We start from the raw sequence: 23,407 nt of genomic DNA, 5'->3' as shown, positions 1-23,407 counted from the left end.
TAAAATAAATAAATTGCTTTGACTGAATTTCAAGTATTATACCTACATTTATTATCTTGTTGATAACCATTAGTGTGTCTCTAACATAAATTTATAATGAAAATTGTTACATTTTTATTCCTGTCTATGAAGTACATTGAATTTTCTTTAGTGTGTCTCTAACATAAATTGTGTGTCTCTAACATAAATTTATAATGAAAATTGTTACATTTTTATTCCTGTCTATGAAGTACATTGAATTTTCTTTTTGCTATGTTTTGAAGATTTTTGTACAATTACAGTATCAGAGAAAACAAAACAGGTTTAATGAAATATGTTGGAAACTGCCCCTTTTCTGTTTAATGAAAGATTTTGTACAGTATTGACATGTTTTTAATTAATTTGTCTTTAGAATGCATCAACAAAAGGTTCTAGGTCATGACTGATCTTTGTGGGAAGGTTATAAACCACAATAGTAAGCTTTCAGTGGAGTGATTAAAACTAGGGTTAAATTCAGTTTTAATTTTTGCACAAATCTCAGTTATCATGGACAGCAAAACAATATCTTTTTTATATGGATTATCTGTATCTGTATTTTCCTGAAACTAAATAGCATTAGGGAAATTAATGCACATATTAACAGTCACAGGAAGAGTATTGAATCATTTTCTACCCAACACATATATCACTCAATTCTGTGTCTCTAAGAAAGTATCATGTAACAGGGCTGGGCAGTGGAGCAGTAGTTTAGCACACAGGTTATCATGCCCAAGGGTCCCAGTTCAAGCCCCTTCCCCCCCACCTCCCTCCACCTGTAGGAAAGATGCTTCATGAGCGGTGAAGCAGGTCTGCAGGTGTCTTTCCTCTCTCTCTTATCTATCTATCTATCTATCTATCTATCTATCTATCTATCTATCTATAGCTATCTATCTCATTAGCTCCTTTTTTAATTGCCACCAGGGTTATCGCTGGAGCTTGGTACTGGCACTAGGAATCCACAGCTCATGGCAGCCATTTTTTCCCTTGTGGATGCTTGTGCATAGTACTGTGTGTTCTTAACAGGGTGCGCCACCTCCCCTCCCTCCATAAATGTGTTCTTAAAGCTTCTTTCTTTCTGATCATTGCTTCAGATGATACTGAATAAGCATTCCCTTATTTCCCCTGCCAGTTAAATTTAAAGAGATATTTACATGAATTATTTCATAGATATTATGAAGTGGAGAACAATGTATGTAAGCCTAAGAATAGAGGGAGAATTTCTAAAAAGATAAAGGTCTGATGTATGGCTACAAATATATATATTATTTCTTAATCTTACAAAATATATATATCCAAATATAAAGGAGAACCCACAGAAATTATCAAGAGCAATAGTCATGTTTTCTCTGACAGCCAAGCATCCGCATGGAAAAGAGAAGCATAAAAAGACAGGGTATGGGCTGGGTGGTGGCACACCTGGTTGAGCACAAGTACTACAATGCACAAGGACCCGGGTTCAAGCCCCCAGTCCCCACCTGCAGGGGGAAAGCTTTATGAGTGGTGAAGCAGGGCTTCAGGTGTCTCTCTGTCTCTCTCCTTCTCTATTTCCCCCCTCCCTGTTGATTTCTGGCTGTCTCTATCCAATAAATAATAATAATAAATAAATAAATAGATAAACTGTTTTTAAAAAGACTATATATATAGTGTACTGAGGCACAAGACAAGAAATGCTTAGACTATCTTATTGAGAAAGTGTACCCTACTACCTGGAGACTATTATCTCCTCAAGAGCATAATCCAACAAGAGACACTTGGCTTCCTTAAGGTGTGTAGGTTCAAAGAAGACACATAGTAGTGTCTAGACAAGCAAGGATAAGCATCCATTGCTGACTAACAGCAGATTATTTTTTGTCTCTTTTCTTGCTTACTTGCAAACAAGTAAGATCACAGAATGCAGCTCCACACTGCTTCATACAAAAATGTTTTGTGCCCTCTAATTACACTGTCACCATAATTCTCACAAACACTTGAAGACAGTTTTCAGTTAGATTGCTATCTTTTTGCTCTTCTTTCTTTCTGGTTGTCTCTATTATTTCATTATTATTGTTATCATCATCATTATTCCACTTCAACTACTCCTCCTACACTTCTTTTCCTTCTCCTCCTCCTCCTTCTTCTTCTTGTTTATGTGTTTCAATTCTCTGTAGTTCACATATGAATGAATTGATCCTGTGCTTGTCTGGGTGACAGAAGGGTTTTGTCTCACTTCCCTACTGGCCCAGAGCACTGTGGGGCCACCAACATTACTGTCTAAGAAAGAAGAGCAGTGATACTCAGCCTCATCCTCAAGCTGATGCCCAGTGATGGTCAGGGAGCCGTGATGCCAGATTTGGAGCCAGAGAATCTGTCAGGGACCCCTAATGGTCGTTTGCTTCCCTCGTCTATTATGAGTTTGGGGGCCATCATTGGGTATTGTTGGTACCAGGACACAAAGTCACCAAAAACATCGCTGCTGAGATTTGTCTGACTTCCAGTGCAGGAGATGGTGACAGACTGGCCCAGGTTCCCAGACATGGAGGTTGGCTGAGTTAATGCAGACTTGGCCCAGGAACCTGCAAGGGGATGAGACACAGAGGTAGTTTCTTTCCTAGAGGCTGAAGCAAGCCCTCATCATCTATCTAAAGTACATCATTGCCTCCATATCTACTTACCTGAGCAATGAATGACAAGGGTGAAGAGGAGAGGGAACCAGACCATGGTTGAAACCATCTGTCTAAGTCCAGACTTCTGAGACCCCAACAACTGAAGCAGAGATTCCCCAAATCTCCGTCTCTTCATCATCTCCTCAGAAAGGGAGGAGGCTGTCAATGCAAATGAGACATACCAGGTTATTTTTATCTCACTGAGTTGTGTCAGTTCCCTGTCTGAGGATGGGCCAATAGTGTGTGGAAAGTTAAGGGTTGTGAGTCATGATCATAGGACCCCAGGGAGTGCCAGGTGGCATAGTGAGCTCTGACCACCCTAAACAATGATTTGCTTTTCTCTGGAACAGACCTCTCAAGTTCCTCCTGGTATCTAGGTCTAGACACATCTCCTGACTTTCATTGTTCACCATCTAGGCATAGACCAAGACACCACTAATTTAACCTCTCCATTACCTCTGGATAAACCTTAGGCTCTATTCATACTCCTCTGTTATGATCTGTCCATGGCTTCCTTGACTGTTCATTGTCACGATAAGTTGTGTCTTAAACAAACCATCATAAATAGAGTAAGGCTTATAGACATGAAAAATTATTTCCTTCTGTGACAACCTAAGGTTTTGTTCCAAAAGTAATAAAGCATTTATCTTAAGAGATCTGTGCACACCTACCTTTTGCTATGCAATATTCAAAGCTGTAAACTATACATAATCCAAATTCCGATATGCAGGTAAGGAATTTATAGTCTACATACACATTGGAAAATGTTAAACTTCTAGAAATAAATATATTTTGCTATCTTTTTTGAAACTATAAGGAGTCATGCTAAGTAAAATAAGGCAGAAGAAAAAAACAAAACAAAACACTAACATACCAGATAGCCTAATTCATTGTGGGTCTTAAGAAGCATGAGAGGAAATAGAATGGAATTATAATTAACTAGTGTCTGTTTCTGTAGATCATATCTAACCAATAACTCTTAAGAGAGGTTGCTGAGAAGACTGAGTGCATGTTGAGGATGGCAAGTTGGTGTGCTGACAGTTATCATCTTGGGAATAATATACTGAACACATGTGACAAGAATAACAACTAATGTCCTCCATAGTGAGAGTCAATGGAATTGGAATAAAATAATGTCAAGAAGAAATTTATGTTTTTGTTTGTTCATCAGTTTGCATAAATCACTCCTGCCCAATGACTCCAAAACAGAATGAAATACAAGGCAATGGTGTGAGTCAAAGTTGAGCACACCTGTGACTCCTAGGATTCAGGGGCAAGAAGGTAATGATTCAGTAAGGATACTTCCTCTCAAGATGTAGGAGTGGTGTATTTACTAGCCTGCTTGGTGAGAGACTATTTTCTCAAGTTCAGTTCACCTGTGCCCCCTGCTGGCTTATACCCCACTTCATCCAGCCTTTATTTGCTTTACTTTATTTATTTATTTGTTTTGATAGAGACAGAGAAGCAGAGGGGTAGAATGAAAGGGCCCACACATAAATTACTTTCAATGCAATGGGAGCTGGGCTCAGTTCTGGGTTGTGCAAATGGCAAAGTAGCACCATATCCAAGTGAGTTATTTTGCAAGAGCCCTCCAAAATCCCCACAATAAAATAGATTTAAAAAACAAAAAGAAAAGACTGTACATGGAAATTTAGTTCATTGAAAAATTTACATCTTCCTGTCTCCTCAATTTATTTCACTAAAATTATAGTTTCCCATTTATAGATCTTCTACCTTCTTGGTTATATTTTCTCCTTTCTACTTTGCTATTTTGGCTGAAACACAAACAAGACTGTTTCACAGGCTGTTTTACTGCTACTTCACTATTATTGAATAAAAGTGCATTTAATGTTTTGCCCATTTTTGAATTTAAAATTGGTGAACATGTTAGATCAACATATCATCCAAAAGAAGTCAATACTAGTCTAGGTTTCTCTTATTTTTTGCCCGGAAGCATCACTGTTCAAGACTCTTGAATAAATTGACATTTGATTTTGTTAAGTCTTTGCCTAAAATCAAGCCTGATCAATGACACCATGAGAAAATGTAATAAAAGGGAGTCGGGCTGTAGCGCAGCGGGTTAAGCGCAGGTGGCGCAGAGCACAAGGACGGGCATAAGGATCCTGGTTCGAACCCCGGCTCCCCACCTGCAGGGGAGTTGCTTCACAGGCAGTGAAGCAGGTCTGCAGGTGTCTATCTTTCTCTCCTCCTCTCTGTCTTCCCCTCCTCTCTCCATTTCTCTCTGTCCTATCCAACAACGACAACAACAATAATAGCTACAACAATAAAACAACAAGGGCAACAAAAGGGAATAAATAAATAAAATAAATATTAAAAAAATTAAAAAAAAGAAATGCTAAAAAAATGTAATAAAATATAAAATAGTGTGAGGGGGAGCAGGCAGCAGCACATTCAGTTATGCACAACAACCCAGGCTGAAGCTTCCACTCCCCATCTACACGGGGGACGCTTCATGTGTGGTGAAGTAGGTCTACACGTGTCAATCTTTCTCTCCTTTTCCTCCATATCTTCCCCTCTTCTCTCAACTTCTCTCTGTCCTGTCAAATAAAATATAAAGAAAGAAAATAAGCAAATAAAATATGAGTCAGAACTAAGGTGTCCTTAGTTGGCTCAAGATATAAAAGTAGTGATTATGCCCTGGCTTCTGTGATCCCGAACTTTGTCCTTTTAGGGACAGTCCAGCTATGCACCCTGATGGACTCAAACCTACGTTTTCTACCTCTTTTTACACAACTCATTTTACTAGTAGGCTTTTCATATGTTTGAAGATGAATCATTTTTTTTAAATGTACTGACTAGTTATCCAGAGAGAGACCTGAGTACATACAGTGGGGTCAAATGAATGAAGTCAACACAGTAAGCTTGTGCTCTACAAGCTGAGAGAGCATCCTGCATCTGTAGTTTGATCTGACGCCACTTCGGAGACAAGCTGAATGATTAGGTCCTGTGCACAGCTTGGAATAGAGACATGCACTTAATAATAAGTGTATGTGTGAACTCTTTTTTTATTGGGGCAGGGGGTTATGGTTTATATTCAACAGTAAAATATAGTAGTTGGTACTTGTGTAACCTTTCTCAATTTTTCACATAACAATCTAACCCCCTCTAGGTCCTCTTCTGCCATTATGTTCCAGGACCTGAACCCTATCCTCCCACCCCAGTGTCTTTTACTTTGGTACAATACACCAACTCCAGGCCAAGTTCTGCTTTCTGTTTTACCTCCTGTTTTTATTTCTCAGCTTCTGTCTATGAGTGAGATCATTCCATATTCTTTCTTTCTCTTTCTGGCTGATCTCACTTAACATGATTCCTTCAAGCTCCTTCTAAGATGGGGTGAAGAAGGTGAATTCATCATTTTAAAATCTGAGTAGTATTCCATTGTGTATATAGGCCACAACTTACTTAGCCACTCATCTGTTCCAGGTGAGTGAGCTATCTTATAAGTCCTCAGGTGAAAGATTTATGTTTGTTGATTGGTTGGTCTTTTTGCCTCCAGGGTTATCGCTGGGGCTCAGTGCCTGCATTACAAATCCACTGTTCCTGGAGGCAATTTTCTCCATTTTGCTGCCCTTGTTATTTATCATTGTTATTGTCATTGTTATTATTATTGTTATTATTGATGTTGTTGTTGGATAGGACAGAGAGAAGTGGAGAAAGGAGGGAGAAACAGAGGGCAGAGAAAGATACCTGCAGACCTGCTTCACCACTTGTAAAGTGACCCCCTACAGGTGAAAGCCAGGGACTCAAACCAGGATCCTTGAGCAATGTGCGCTTAACCCACTGTTAAGCACATGTCTGGCCCCAGGTGAAAGTGTTTTAAGTAATTAAGTCTAACATGGTTCCTGGAGAAGTATCACAACTGGTAGAGCACAGGACTTGCATCCCCAAAGCTCTTGATTTGCTCCCCTGTACAGAAGATATTGAAGTGGTGCTTTGCTGTCTCTCTCATGTCCAAGTACCTTATTATAGGAAAATAATGGAATAAATATGTGCCACATGAATTGACACTGGCTACATTTCTTTCTTTTTCTATATAGTCTTTTTGTTTTGTTTGTCTGCTTTCTTTATTGGGGAATTAATGGTTTACACTCAATAGTAAACTATAGTATAAGTGTAGCATTTCTCATTTTCCACATAACAATCCAAACCCCTCTAGGTCCTCCTCTGCCACCATGCTCCAGACCTGAAACCCTCCCCAACAGAGTCTCAACACAGCTCTCCTGGTAGAAATTTCTCACCTTTACAACTTCAGAATGACTGTATTTCTCACATATAGAAATTTATTTTTAAGATTTATTCATTTATTGAGAGAGAGAGAGAGAGGGAGAGAGAAAGAAAGAGAGAGAGAGAGAGAGAGAGAGAGAGAGAGGGAGGCCAGGTCACTGTTTGGCCATTGTTGTGCTAAGGATCCACTGAGTTGTCTCAATATGCAGACTTGTGGTCTATCAATGCTACACCTCCCTACATCTACAGTAGGGTCATTATAATATCATTGTCTTGGGAAGTTGAATGTATAGACCCTTTGTGGAGTTTGAAATAGGGACACTAATTTTTCCAGGTCAGTTTTGTTCTCCAGAGGCAAAATAAAATGCTTATGTGACCAGATATTCCAGGATTATCTGATATTTGAATTCACTTCTACCTGCTGCCTGGGGTCATTATCAGACACGACCACCTTGAACTACATATCAAAATTACATGAATGTTTCATATTTGGTAATAACTCTTCTTGTTTAATATTAGAGTTTAGGTTATTTGGTCACTGATTTTGTTGTCAAAGAGTATTTTGTGTAGTGCCCCAATACACATATCACATACCTTGTGTTTTTTATGCCTTTCTCATGAAAATCCTATCAGAGAAAACAGGTCTATTGTCTTTGATTACTTATGTGGGTTCTCACTTTCGGATTTTATCCTGGCATATAAAATACATTTTAAGATCTTGTAAGATTTAAATAATATAAATTCTATGAAAGATATATAATAACACTCATACTATACATTGAACATTTATCTTTTAGAAATTCTTCCTCTATTCCTTGACTTAAAAAATCCACATACAAGGGGCAGGCAGCAGTGCATTTGGTTAAGGGCACACATTACAGTGTGCAAGGACCTGGGTTCAAACTCCTGGCTCCTACCTTCAGGGTGGAAGCTTCACAAGAGGTGAAGCAGTGCTACAGGTGTCTTTCTGTTTATCTATCCCCTTTCCCTCTCTATCTCTAGTTTACCAAATAAAATAAAGTCAAAAATGAAACAAAAACCCACATACATTGTTCTTTACTTTACATTAACTATGAAATAGTTCATATGAAGCTATGGCTGGATTTAATGGACAGGAGAGATAAAATTCTACTCCCAAAATAAGTGAATACTTATTTAATATCACGGCAAGAAAGAAAGAAAGAAAGAAAGAAAGAAAGAAAGAAAGAAAGAAAGAAAGAAGTGCATAGCACATAGTGGATTAAGTGAGAAAAATTGATATCTGTCTGTCTGAAAGTATATCTCAATGGAGAAGTATGTCACATCACCTGAAGATCAAATTCTCCTCCAGAGTATAATCTAAAAAGATTTTTTTCTAGAGAATGAAGCAAACTCCATCCATCTTCCCAAGGCACCATCCTACCCCCATATTTAATCACCTGAGAAGTTAGTGGTGAGGGTGAAAAGTAGAGAGAACCAGTCATGGTAGAAACCATTGAGAAGTCCAGATTCCTGAGACCCTATGACTGAAACAGAGCTCCCTTCATATGTCTCCCCCTCAAATCAAAATGCAATATCAGTTTAAAGCAAAATCCTCTGGGCTTACACCCTATTGTACAAACAGTAAATTTAATAACCACAAATGTAAATTTAATAGGGACTTGGAAACTATGCTGTTATGGGTTTTTGTTCCACTTCCTCGCTGGCCTCTGTCACTGTGATTATCACTACTTGCATATATCTGGCAGTAATAGTCTGCCTCATCCTCAGGCTGCAGCCCAGAGATGAGCAAATACGCTGTATTAGTGGATGTATCTTTGGATCCCGACACTCGACTGGGGACGCCGGGTCCCAATTTCTTGTCTGAGTCTGAGTAATAGTATAGGAAAAACCTGGGAGAGCTCCCTGGCTTCTGTTGGTACCAATACATATTGTAGCTCCCAACACTGATGTCGCTGCTCAAGGTGCAGGCAAGTCTGGCTGTGGATCCAGGAGATGCAGAGGAGGAGGGTGGCTGAGTCAGCACAGACTGGGAGAGGGAACCTGCAAACATAGACACCTCAGAATGAAGATCATAACCAAGTCATAGTTGTAAAATCATGAGTCAGAAGTAACTGATTCATGGTCAAGTCCTGTCCCTACCTGTGTTGTGAGAGAGGAACACAAGAAGGAGAGGGATCCACCCCATAGTGCACACAGCCATTCTCAGCCCTCAGACTGGTGTTGGAGTGTCCAAGTCCCCTTATATCCCCTCCAATGGTGTGTCAGAACATGGGCTTTTTATGCAAATGTATCACATCACTACCTTCTGGCTCCACTGGAGGTGCATTTATAGTGTCTGCGCCCTTTGATATAAGGGACGAGGCACAACACACTAATTTCACTCATGAATAGACCTAGGAGGAAATTATTGTGAACCCACGTGTAAGCTCTGTGCAGGGACTCAGTAAGGTCTTCAGATAACCTGACAAGGACTCCATAGGATGCTAATGACCTAGGAGGGGGTGTCCTGTCAGAGAAGCTCTACTTATACCCAAAGAAAGGTCTCACAGCGCCACCTGCCAGTCTAAAAGTGAAATTACTTCTTTCTTGTTCACCTTTGCGTTTCCTTCATATGAATCCAGCAAGTTAAGACTTGTGTTCACAGAGAAAAAAGGAGATGGCTTGAGTTTTCTAATTGACTAGAAGTCCCTCTGAATTTGGTGAGAGTGAATAGGAAGTCACCTAGATTAAACAAACCGTAACAGAGGTGAGCACAGAATATGTGTAATGCTAGTCCCTCCAGAGAAAGACTGAAAAGATACAGCAGGGACTGAGTGTCCATCAGAGACACAGCAAGAACTCCCCTATCTCTTCCATCCCTCTCAGTTTTCCTGTCTATACCCAAAATGAATATATATTGAATAATATATTTTTTATTTAATATATATTGTAATTTAATGATTTGTGTACATATTAATCTAATTTATATATGATATTATAAGGTATTATTTAATGTTTTTAATTATATATAATTATTAAAAGATAAATAACTCTGAAATAAAGTTCTTTTCACCTGCCTAGGTGGGAATTAACCAAAATAAGCTTGGCCAGAGAATTCAGCACAAACCTCTGCCTACAGAATCAGACTATATATTTCTGTCAGATTTTTTTTTCCTGATCCTCTTAATCACCATTATTCTCACTACCCTGTAATGAAGGGCTTGAGGGTGCCTGCAGGTTCTCTCTTCAGAGTCAGGAAACAGTGTTCAGTCTACACAAAGTATTGACAAAAGACTGTTGAGGAAAGGTGGCTGAAACTGAGGAAATCATTAAAACCCTGTAGCTTCCTTGCCCTGTGCTAGTTTCTTCTGGAGGGATCCTAGAAGTGGACAAGTGGTCTTGATCCTTGAAGATAGTGTTATCCATTTAGCTCACATGAGTTTCCTTGAGCAGAGGTGACAACGTAAACATGGTAGAGAAATATGAAACTGTAACTCAAACCCTGGAGTGAGCTATCTCTCCAGCCCACTAAGACCATTTCTAAGCCACAAATACCCCCCAACACACACACACACACACACACACACACACACACACACACACACACACACACACACACACACACACATCTGGTTGTCAGACACAAACCACATCATATGCCTTGATCCACCTGAGTGGTGATGATCCACCTCACTGATCTACACAGGAAATGTCAATCAAGTCCTGAACTGATTTTGTTTATACCCTCTGCCACTTCCTCCGACTCTAGTTACAGATGAGGAAGCTGAAAACCTGCTGTTCCTCTTCTGAAGACCCCAGATCTATCTGCTTGATTTGTGATGTTACTTGCCTTCCAGAACACATTTTGTCACAGGTGTAGATACATAAGAAGGAGGTACTCTGACTTCCACTAGAGCGGAAAGAAATTTTGTGGTTGGATTGTTCTCAGACTTCCCTGAGTAAGAGAGGAGGCATTTTCTACAATCTGTTGGAGGAGCTTTTCTCACCACAGAACCCAGAAACAAAGACATATGAGACCAAGATTGAACTGCTCGGGGATCAGTCAGAAGGACTGAATGCAGTTGGAGTTAGTGTGCATCTTTGAGGTGTATCTCTAGCTGTGCAGAGAGATGTGAGGTAGCTCCAGGTGCAGCCAGTCCTCTGACTCTGTTCACCAGGCAATTTAATCCTAGTTCCTGCTTGGTCGTACCCAGCTGTCTGTGTTTCTGCATCCTGTGTGGTACTGACTCACAGAGTTAGATACAGATTGCTTTCAGACCACTCTTACCTCATCCCTTCAGACACTGGAAAGAGAAGTTAGTCTTAGAAGTATGTTCCTATTCCTAAGTATGTCCCAATCCACAGAGGATGTTGGTTCCCACATGCACTGGAGGACTGTAGGCAGTAGTGCCTTTAGGTCACTTCTTGTGAGGGGCTTGCATGAAAAAAAGTAGCTACTGATGAAAAAACATCCATTTAAAATCATCTATGAATTTCAGAAGCCACAGTCCTACCAAATTCCAGATTTTCTCATTGAAACATTACTGACACAGTTGAAGTCAGAAGTTGAGACACATGTAATTGCATATTTTATGGGTCTCATGCTAAAATTTTATTAGAGTTCATTTTATTTATGGTAATTTTGCAAGGCATATATTGACTTTTCATCTCAGTAATATGATTAGCTGGAGTGTAAATGACAGCAAGTTAACATTAAATGTCCAATTCAATGCTTGAGATCAAATTAATGTTTTTATTTGATTTTAATGAGAGAGAGGCACACACAGAGAGAGAGATCAAAGTACTGCTCAGCTCTGGCTTATGGTGGTGCTGGGGATTGAACCTGGGACTTTGGAGCCTCTGACATAAGAGTCCTTTTGCATAATCATTATGCTGTCTCCTCAGTCAAAGGTCAATGGAATGTTTATGCTTCTGTGATCTCCTTCTAAACAGAGATATCAGTAATACCCTATACTGTCCCCTGCTTGTCACATTTAAAACTAACTACATTTTATTCATGGATTGTGGCCTTTCTACAATTTCACATTTTTACTGTAATCTTATCATTGTTTGCAGTTGAGACACCTGTGTCAGCAGTGAAACAAATACCTATTTCTAAAAGCAATGTCTTCCTCAGGGCTCAAGACATTGCTCAATGAAAGAGGGCATGCCTTCTATGCCTGTGAACAAAGGTTTAATCCTTAGTATCATTTGAGTGCACCACAAACAGCACTAAGTACTAAAGTGGATAAAGATCTATAAAAGTTAGAGCAGTGCCTTGGTGTCTCCTCAGCCCCTCCCTAAACATGCCTTTCTAAAGTTGAGTCAGAGAAACCACTCAGTAATATCTTGCATATGGGTTCCTTTGCTAGCGCCATATAATAGTAACTATAAAATGTATCTTGTGTTTATGACATTTTTTAAAGTTTTACTTCTTAGTATTTATCTGTATTGGATAGGAACATAATAGTTGAAAGGGGAAGGGGATAGAGAGAAAGGGAGACACCTGCAATATTATTTCACCATTTATGAAATCCTGCCTCCTTCACCGAAGGTGGGCACCAAAGGTCTGAACCTGGGTCCTTGCTCATTGTAATGTGTGTGACCCCATGACAGATTTTGCAACAAAAAACAAGGTATAAAAGAATGCATATAAAGTGCCATGTAGTGGCATACCTGGATGAGTACACATGTTATAATAGGCAAGGGCCTAGGTTCAAGACCCTGGCCTCCACTTACAAGGGGGAAAGCTTCATGAGTAGTGCTGCAGGTGTCTCTCCTCCTCTCTCCCTCTTTCTTTCCCTCTTCCCCCTCAATTTCCACTTGTCCCTATCCTAAATAAATAAATATGTTACAATATTAACAAAATTAATAAGGGGCTGGGATATGGTGCACCTGGTGGTGTACATATTACATAAGTCCAGGGTTCAAGCCCCCAGTCTCCACCTATAGAGGGGAAACTTCACAAGTGGTGAAGCAGTGCTGAAAGTGTCTCCATTTCTACTCACATACATGTTTGATAAAGATATTATATTAAAGATTAAGCCACAGAGAGTGTTTTCTCGCTCATTGAGCAGCAGGGCAAAGAGCATGAACACACAGACATCTACATTGGGTTATTGTAATAAGGGATGCCTCTCACTCTGACTGTACTCTGCTCCCCACCAGAGCAGTTCAGACTCTATAACCTAATTCATTTATCTTTACCTTCCCAACTGATGGCGCAGGAGCCATTCATAAAAATATCAAAGGTAGTCTTCCAGAAGAGTACTTATTATTCAAAGGAGAATTCTGATCACTTGTTGCCTAGCCTTTTGAGAAAGGAGAACAATGACACAATCCTTCCAAGATGGAGGCAGGACCCTACAGTCAGAAAAGTCAACACACCATCCATGATAGTTGTTATTGTGCACCAAGATGGAGTTGGATCACTGGGTGTACATTGTGATTAAAGTGGCAATTAGAAGGGATGTAAATGATGACACAGAAACTGTCATGTTTCCATCAACATCTAAAGCCCACAAATTATTTTAGGTACCCTATACAGCCTTCTATATCATTATCTGTGTTTAATGATTTGTATTTTTTTGTGGATATGAGCATACTGTCTTCCTGTGACATAATTCACTAGTACATTAACAATGATGTTAATAAAGCTTCCCCACTGCCAGAGTTCCATATTTTCATTTCCTCCATTGGAAACTGCAGTATTTCTCCCAAGGTCATATACATGAATTGACTATTGCAATATATATATATACATATATATTGAAATATATATATATATACATATTTTTTTTCCTATGACCCTCCCTTCTCTTCCTTTCTAAGTCATGCCTATATGCCTTACAACTTCTGAGTATCTTTCCTTTCTTTTCCTATCTTCTCTCTTAGAGTCCTGATAGAGTTGGGGTTCAGAGTCCTCTAGTCATCTTTCTATAACATTTCTTCCCCTCTGGAAATATAGAACAAAATTCTTCTTTAAATATTTTATTTATTATTGGATAGAGTCAGGAGTTGAGAGGGAGTAGAGAGAGAGAAAGAGATAAAGAGAGAGGGAGAGACCTACAACCTTACTTTTCCACTCAATGAGCTTTCCCAGTGTAAGCAGGGACCAGGATTTTAAACCAGAGGAAGATGCTTACCATAGAGGGAAGGTAAAAATCTTGGATATGATCAAAGATGGTAAGAAAATCATGGATATTTCTCGCCATTACGACTTGAATGAGTCTACCAGTCACTCCATTCATAAAGATGAAAAGAACATCTGTGCAACAGCTACTGACTTTCAACAAGAAAGCAAAGCTAAAGAGGTGCTAGTTCATATTTAGAGGGCTCTAATAGTGCTAAAAAACATACTTAGAAAGGCATAAACAGATTTTATATGCTGTAAATATGAATATATTCTATTTATAAATAAAGAATCCTACTTCATAGGTATTCGCTTATCGAGGTAGAGTCTGGAACTAATTAAGCACAATAAACAAGGGATGACTGTAAGTACTTATAGATGTTATATTTTCATGTATATTGTTCAACTGTAGTTTCAAATGTTTTCATTATGATTTTATTTTATCCATCTTAGTAAAAAGTCTAGCAGTGTGCCATTATTCAAATGTGGAAGGAGATGTGTTTGTAGCTCATTGATAGAGCATATAACTCAATATAGTAATAAAAAAATAAAATATTTCAGGTACAGGTTTTGTCCATTGGACTATACCTAAAATAGACCTACTAGCATTTTCCAAAATGGAGACCCTAAATCTTCATCTGCAATATTCTTGCCTTTAGGTTCATGACTAGTCAACAATTTGTTCTGCTTTATATATTAACTCTTTTTCAGCCACCAGGTTCCAGACGCTATCATGATGCCAACTGAACTTCCCTGGGCAGATGACCCCACCAATATGTTCTGGAGCCTCACTTCCCCAGACCCCAACCCCACTAGGGAAATAGAGAGACAGGCTGGGAGTATGGATCGACCTGTCAACGCCCATGTTCAGCAGGGAAGCAATTACAGAAACCAGACCTTCCACCTTCTTCACCTCATAATGATCCTGGGTCCATACTCCCAGAGGGTTAAAGAATAGGAAGGCTATCAAAGGAGGGGATGGGATACAGACTTCTGGTGGTGGGAATTGTATGGAGATGTACTCCTCTTATCCTAAAAAAAAATCAGAATTGTGCACCTTGTCCATCATAGATTTCATGGGAGTCAACATGGTCAGATTTGTTCTATAAAAAATAAAGCTAAATTGTGTAATTAACCCACATGCCTATAGAGAGATGACTGAATGAAGATGAATGCGGCTATTGGACTTTGTCAAAGGCTTTTTCTGCAACTATTGAGATGATTATGTGACTTTTGGTTTTACGTTCGTTGATGTGGTGGGTCAAATTCATTGATTTATGTATGTTGAGCCAGCCTTGCGTCTCTGGGATAAAACCTACTTGATCATGGTGAACAATCTTCTTGATGTGTTGCTATGTGTGGTTGGATAAAATTTTGTTGAATATCTTAGCATCTATGTTCAGCAGAGATATTGGTCTGTAGTTTCATTTTTTTGTTGTTGTTGGATCACTGTCTGTTTTAGATATTAGTGTGATTTTGGCCTCATAAAATGTGTAAGGGAGAATCCTGTGTCTTTTATAGTTTGGAAGAGAGTGAGGAGTTTGGTGGTAGTTCTTCTTTAAAGGTTTTGAAGAATTGATTTGCAAACCTTCTGGGCCTGGACTTTAATTGTTGAGGAGGTTTTTGATGACTGGTTCAATTTCTTTGGCTGTAATTGATATAGTCATGTTCCACATTTCCCCTTGGGTTAATCTGGGGAGGGGGACTGTTCCTAAAAATGTTTGTAGCTATTCCAGATTTTCCAGTTTTGTGGTATATAGTTGTTCATAGAAGATTCATAATACTCAGGGCTGGGTGGTGCCACAACTGGTTGAGCACATGTTACAATGCACAAGGTCCTAGGTTCGAGCCCCCAGTCCCCACCTGTAGAGGGAAAGCTTTGTGAGTAGTGAAGTAGTGTTACAGGTGTCTCTCTGTCTCTCTCCTTATATCTCCCCTTCCTTCTCAATTTCTGGTTATCTATCAAATAAATATAATTTAAAAATTACAGTAACCTTTAAAAAAAAAGAAAAAGAAGAAGATTCATATGACTCAAGGGAGAAGACAGTCCTTCACTACACAAAAGGGCTTAGAGGAATCTATACCAGTAGAGAAGAAGGAATGTTACAGGCCAAGCCTGAACAGCAGCTGCTGGGTTTCATGCTCATTGCACAAGAAGATCAAGAGTTTTTGTAGCACTTCCCTATGAGACTGGAGCACAGTGTTAGCACTTAGACTTTATCATATGACTGGCAGAAATAGTCAGCCTCATCCCCAGGCTGCAGCCTACTGATGGTCAGGGTGCCTAAGCTTCCAGATCTTGAGCCAGAGAATCGGTCAGGGACCCCTGAGGGTCGTTTGCTATTTTCATAGATGAGGAGTGTGGGGGCTGTTCCCTGGAACTGTTGGTACCAGTACACATAATAACCATCTCCAATGTTGGTGCTGCTTCCTGTGCAAGTGATGCTGACACTTTGGCCAGTGGCTGCAGAAACTGAAGGCGGCTGAGTCAGCACTGACTGGGCCCAGGATCCTGAAAATCAGAGAGAAACAGAGATTATGATACTGGAGTCCTGGACACAAGAAGGCTGGTTCACACATCTTCTGTGCATCCCATCCCATGTTCCCTTCATCAGTCACCTGCGCAGTGAGTGAGGAGGGTGAGAAGGAGAGGAGTCCAGGCCATGGTGCACACGGTCTCCTTAGCCACACAGTGGGACTGGGCTGCCCGGCGTCTCCTCTTCTTCTTCCCCTTCTGCCACAGGAGGGGTTGTCCATGCAAATGGTTTCCGCCCACTGACTGTGTAACCCCTCTCTGAAACTCAGTCCTGGATCTCAGTTCATGCACAGGCTCACCAACAAAATTTGCTTCACTCTTTTGAGCTTTGAGAGAAAGCAATCACTGAAGCCAAATAAAGGGCATTACTGAGATAATTTTATAAAAGTCAAATAGGACACAGCTGCTGACATTGCACACATCACCCAGCCCTCAAGTCTTGGTTCCTTCGAGTGAATAGTGCTCACTGAGAAGATGTTAAGGGACCCCAGGGAAGTCCCACAGTACCCCCTGCTGATAATAGAGTGCACACCCACCAAGGTCCCATACTCTGAGAGCCAGGTTAGTTTCTGCTGCTCACTAGGTCACAGTTTCTAACTACAGAAATCTCTAATTCTTAGGCACTCTATCTCTAAAAGATTGTGCCAGAGTCCTATACATTTACACTTTATGATCCATCGAGTGTTGATAACTATAAATCTCTATCCAATCGTACCCAATCCAAAATTATATTCTACACCTGTGTTACCTTGGGGAGGCTGATCTGACTCAAATTAAGATTAACTGAAATGGTGGAGGCTGGGTCAGACCCAGGGGACAGTGAGAAGAGGGCTCAGAGTTCTTGCCCCACAGATAGGAAGAGAACGTCCTGCAAGGAAGATTATGCCCTCATGCCCCATCAGAAACAGTGGGAGGCAAACAGGATGACATTGAAGTGTGTGTGTCCTGAACTTCAGACAGGACATCTTTTAGTTTCAATCCCTGAAGGGAGAGGCTCTGCATGTGGTTCCCACCTGCTCTATTCTGGGTCTGTGACTAGTGGGAGGGACAGTCAGAGGAATTAGCTCCATTGTGTTGGCAATATGAATGCTTTGTAGGAACTACTTTGTGTTGGCTATAAGGTTTTCAGCTGGGGGATGGAAGTTGCTGGAGAAAGGCACCTCTCTGTGAGGGTGCTCTGAGAGCCCTGACTGGGTCCAAGACTCTAAGTCATCTTCAGATCTGGACATTTACAAAACATATCCACTTTTTTTCATTCTTCTTTTTCCAGTATCTTCTGGAAGGTTCTCTGCAATGGAAGTGGTGATGTCTGTGTGGATTATATTAGTCTTTACTTAATGGGGTTTCTTCAGGCTCCTTGAAAAGCCTCTCCAAATTTGCTGCTGGAGACAGAAACTATAACATAGGCATAGGCCCAGATGACAGGAGCTCCTTTGAATACTACAAATCGCTAAGTGCTCTGTTATAACTCTGACTCAGGTTGGAGCCCTGGTGCACCATGTGAGACTACTGTAGCATATTGGGTGTGGGGGTGTAGGGGAGTTTTAGTGATGTAGTGTTCATCCTCCTCTTTCTAACTGAATATGTCATTCGAGAGAGGCAAACCCCAGCAATAAGTACTGCATCAACAAAAATCCCCCAAAATGAATAATGCTGTGTATTTCTCATTCCCTGTCTATGAAATACTCAGGGATTATCCTCACTTTGATGTGTTTGAGCACCTATATTTGATGTCATGTATTGTATCTAAATATCCTATATTCAATTTTGTAGGATTCCTCCTTCAACTTAAGAATAACCTTTTTCTCAAGGAATATACTTTCTCTCATTGGAGAATGAGATTAGAAACCATGTCATGCAGACTGGGAGTATGGATCGACCTGTCAATGACCATGTTCAGCAGGGAAGCAATTACAGAAGCCAGACCTGCTACTTTCTGCACTCCATAATGACCCTGGGTCCATACTCCCAGAGCAATAAAGAATAGATGGTTATTTCTATAACCAAGTTATTTGAGGAACTTCATTTACTTTGAAAATCCCATGTTTAAGATTTAATGTATCATATAAGACCTTACCATGATTTGTGACATTAAATGCTATTTACAAATAACTATATCTTATATACTGACAAGACCAGTTGCTTCTGATCTCCATGGTCTAAGATACTAGGTTATTCAATATTTTTTTAAAATTATTATTAGAAATACATTAACAATTTAAGCCCAGGTTAAAAATTCAATCAGTTTACTAATTTAAAGCCTTAAGTGCTTAGATTGAAGGAATATATACTCAGAATTAAAATCTGTGCAGTTAAAAGCTCGTGACACTCAATTGTTCCCCTCTCATAGTGATTAAAGAAGTGATTAAATAGTGATTTGTAAGACTATAAGTTAATAGGAGTATATATTAACACCATTTCCACTCCACTGTAAGGAGTCAGGGATAGGTCCACAGTGTTGTGCACTTTAAATGGTGTCCATTGCTGGGTGTCATGGGAGTCAACAAGGAGATATGGTCAGGCCTCTTCTGTGAAAATAAGGTCAAGTTTTTTATCAGTTCCTCAAGTATGTGAAGCCCTGTGTGCTCACAGATGCTATAGTCCCATGAGATGAGCAATAGTCACCCTCACTTCACCTTGGAGCCCCAAGATACCCAGAGAACCTGTGATACCAGACCTAGAGCCAAACAACCAATCTGGGGATCCCTGAAGGTTGAAAAATTCCAAGCACGTTGGGGTGGGGGGCACACAGTTTCTGCTGGTACCAGACTACGCTATAGCTACCAATGTTGTTACTGATTTCTGTGCAATGCAGGGTGATCTTGTATTTGGAAACAAGAGCTGAGGATCTGGAAGAAAAGGGATGCAGGAACTCTGTTGATGGCGGTGTAAACCAGTGTAACATTTATGGAAAATGTTATAGAATACCTCAATAAAGCTTCCTTCCATGAGGTAGAGGCTGGGTTGGAGTTTGGGTTACACACGTGGCAGAACAGCCCACTGTGAAAATGAACTATTTCATTGTCCTTATTATTCTTTTAATATTTCTCATTGTGCACTTAGTTAACTTCTAAGCTTTTGTTGTTGTTGTTTTTCCTATGAAAAAATAATCCATACTATTTAAGAACACATCATTCAAAAACAAGTTAGAAAAAGAATATCACATCACCTCAAATTCACATTACCCCCCCAAAAAAATCTTTTGATAAATCTGTACTGTTGGCAACTTGAATAAACATTAGTTTTGTTCTTTAGTAAAAATTTATCCCATCAATCGCTGTAATATTTACCTACACTTAATTATTTCTGATGTTAATTTCATTGCCTCTCACAGCCTGATTCCGTGACACACCACAATTTCTTAATCTTCCCATCAGCTCATGATGACCATTCTATGGTCTTAGAGACACATTCTTTTCTAGAATGCTATGTGAGTAAGATACTTGAGTATGTGGCTTGAGTAATAGGTTAATTTAAAATTTATTCAATTTCAGGAAACCTCAGAATCTCACCTGTTAATAACATGAGATAGACAGTGCAGCACATAAAAATAAATAACACACTTGGACATGGAAAGAAAACATGTCAATACTACATGGATATCACTCCAACCAGACTCAAGGGACTGTAACGAGAGAGGATAATGCTTTTTCTGAAAGTGTGGAGAAAGTAGAAAACCTCAGACATCACCAACACAACTATTTTCCAGTGCAACCATGTTTGGAAAAACATCTGACAGTCTCTCAAAACCTCTTATAAACAATCATTACACACAGGGAGCGTGGCAGTAGCACACCAGGATAAGTGCACATAGTATGAAGTGCAGGGGGGGGTCGCTTCACAGGTGGTGAAGCAGGTTTGCAGGTGTCTTTCTCTCCTACTCTCCATCTTTCCCTTCCCTCTCAACTTCTCTTTGTCCTATTAAAAAAATAGAAAAAATAGCCACAGGAGCAATGGATTTGTAGTGCAGGCACCAAGCCCCAGCAATAAGCCTGGAAGCAAAAAAAAAAAAAAAAAAAAAAGAAAGCATTACATGCCACAACAACCTAATACTTATAGGGAAAAATACACATGTTTTTGAGAACTTGTACTAACATATCCCAAGCAGCATTATGCATAAGATTCAAAAAATAAAAAGTAACTCAGATGTCCACTGTGGGATGAAGAATTAAGGAAATATCAGAGGCTGAGAAGACAGTATAATGGTTATACAAAGAGACTTTGATGCCTGAGGCTCTGAGGTCCCAGGTTCAATCCAGCACCACCATAAACCAGAGCTATGCAGTACTCTGGTCGCTTTCTTTCATAAAAAAGACTATGGTTTGCCAATAAAAAATGAAGTACTATTATGCTAAATAAAATAAATCAGAGGGAGAAAACATCTATCATATGATTCCATTCAAATTTAAATATATAGAATCATAATAAAAGTAAAAATCACACAAGTCCTTAGATTGTGGCTATAAAATGTTGGTACCCAGAAGGGAAGGAGGACTTATTGGTGTGTAGAATAGGTAAAGAAGGTCAAGTTGATGACTGTCCTGGAAATACTATCTTTGATGATAGATGTGGTATGATATATAGAGTTATAGAGATATAAAGCGGTACAGAAAAAGCACTATGGATAACAAACCAATGTTAATTGAGTTAAAAACTAAAGGACTATGCAACCAGTACCACCGTGACCTTTTCACTTTTGGATTGTGTCCAGAGATACCAGGTGTAGAATGTTAACCCTTCAACTCCAGCACTCTGGTGAGAACATTCCTAGCAAAGTAGGACTCTTCAGTTCCACATTAGGTGATGCACCTCCTAACAAAACCACAGAACCTACACATATATCAGGGTCCATGAGATAGAACACATGTGCACATGTACCCATAAGTTAGGGGGAAATACACACCTTAAAGCAAACATACACAATAGTTTGCAGTGACCCAAAACAAGAAGCAAGTAGAAAGACCTAAAGTAAAAACACACCATAAAATGAATTTATGTTGGAGCTACTCTCTACCCTGATCTAGTTTTCTAGTCCTATTTCCAACTCTGATACCATCTCCCCAGATAATACCTTTGCCCCACCTGTATATTAGCTGCCAGGCTCAGGCAAAAATTAGTAAAGTCATGGGCCCTGCCCCTTGGTATATACCTAAAATAGACCTATTAGCATTTTCCAAAATGTAGACTCCGAATCTCATTTGCTATACTCTTACCTTTAGGATCTTGACTATTAAGCAATTTGTTCTGCTTTATATCTTAATGGTTTTTTTTTTAGCCACCAAGTTACAGGAGCTACCGTGATGAACACCAACAGTGTAACAGATATCCTCTCCTCCAAATCCTCTCCAACACTTATCTTCTCTTGTTTTATTGATGAAGCCCATTCTCACAGGTGTGGGGTGGAATCTCAAACTGTTTTTAATTTGTATTTCTCTAATGGTGAGTGAACTGGAACATTTCCAGAAATGTCTGTGGGCCAAGTGTATCTCTTCTTTAAAGAACTGTCTACTCATATTTTCTACCCACTTTTTTTTATTAGCTTGTTCTTTTTCTTTTTACTGAGCTGTATGGATTCTTTATAGATTTATGATATCAACAATTTCTCTGAACTGTAGTGTGAAAATATCTTTGCCCATTTGCTGGATTTCCTGATTGCTCTTATAAAATTTTCTTTTGATGCATAGGGACTTGAACTGGGGTCTTTGTGCACTGACATCTGTGTGCTCAGCCAGGTGTAACACTACCTGGCCCTGATATTTTTTGCTTTTATTTTTGAGTTGTGTGAATTATTTATCTATTTTGCTTTCAAACACTTTGCCAGATATATTATGTACAAATATATTCTTCCAGTTAACATTTTGCCTTCTTTCTTTTTAGTTGCATTCACTATATAAAACATTTTTATGTAATCCAAATGTTTATTTTTATTGGGCATATGCCCAAATATGTATCGACATATTTCTTCGCTTTATATTAAATTTCAGTTAATTTTTTATTGTTGTTCCAACTGTATACTTTTTTAATGGTACTGGTTTAGAGCATATTTTGAAATCAGGAAGCACAATACTAAAGACACTGGACTCTAGTTAACGTTTGTAATTTCTGAACTTAACATTCACACACATGTTGTGACAGAACCTTGACTGATTGTCAATTGTGGAAATTACTTACAGCTCACTAAGTTCAGTTTTGTTAGAAAATTGAATGAAAAAAAAGGTAGAGAGGGAAAAAGAAGCAAGTGAAGAAATTTGTGATAAGACCCTCCCAATTCAAGTAGAGGAAAGCAAGCCTACTTTATGGGAAGAGACTGAGGTTTGAAAAAACACAGGGAGGTTCTCAGGGAGTTTTTGTCTCACTTCCCCCTGGGTCTGAAGCACTGTGTGATTATAGTTGCTATCAGAAGACTGACAGTAATAGTCAGCCTCGTCCTCAGGGTGCAGACCAGAGATGCTCAGGGAGGCAGCATTGGAGGAGCTGTCAATGGAGCCAGAGAACCGATCAGGAACCCCAGAGGGCCTTTTGTTATCATTGTAGATCACATTCCTGGGGGCACTGCCTGGGTACTGCTGGTACCAGTGCACATAGTAGTTTCCAATGTTGCCACTGCTGCGTTTGCAGGAGATGGTCACCTTCTGTCCTGGATTCCCAGACACAGAGCTGGGCTGAGTCAGTGTAAATTGAGACAAAGTTCCTGTGAGAAGAAAGCAACAAAAATCAGAGGACAGAACAGATCCTGCTCCAAGGATAGATCATCATCCCAGATGATACTCAGTTGTCCCCCAGAATCTACTGCAGGCATCACCTGTGCAGTGAGCCACCAGAGTGATGAAGAGCAGATCCCAGGCCATGGTGGAGATGCCCACAGCCTTGCCT

General features: G+C 39.6%; 1 pseudogene and 3 gene segments (V, D, J or C); all 4 read right to left on the bottom strand.

The window, feature by feature from the left end:
- Positions 1-410: 410 nt before the first annotated feature.
- LOC103127093 (immunoglobulin lambda variable 2-8-like) lies at positions 411-2,752 on the bottom strand (annotated as a pseudogene).
- Positions 2,753-8,493: 5,741 nt separating this feature from the next.
- On the bottom strand, positions 8,494-9,126 carry LOC132539048 (probable non-functional immunoglobulin lambda variable 11-55). The segment is given in 2 exon segments: positions 8,494-8,927; positions 9,027-9,126. Coding segments are annotated over 2 exon segments (495 nt in total).
- A 7,051-nt stretch (positions 9,127-16,177) lies between these two features.
- On the bottom strand, positions 16,178-16,748 carry LOC107523456 (immunoglobulin lambda variable 1-40-like). The segment is given in 2 exon segments: positions 16,178-16,510; positions 16,618-16,748. Coding segments are annotated over 2 exon segments (348 nt in total).
- A 6,055-nt stretch (positions 16,749-22,803) lies between these two features.
- On the bottom strand, positions 22,804-23,407 carry LOC103127091 (immunoglobulin lambda variable 6-57-like). The segment is given in 2 exon segments: positions 22,804-23,225; positions 23,337-23,407. Coding segments are annotated over 2 exon segments (468 nt in total).

The sequence above is a fragment of the Erinaceus europaeus genome, chromosome 6 (genome assembly GCF_950295315.1).
Source record: "Erinaceus europaeus chromosome 6, mEriEur2.1, whole genome shotgun sequence".
NCBI lineage: Eukaryota > Metazoa > Chordata > Mammalia > Eulipotyphla > Erinaceidae > Erinaceus > Erinaceus europaeus.
This window is presented reverse-complemented; position numbering and strand designations above follow the sequence as displayed.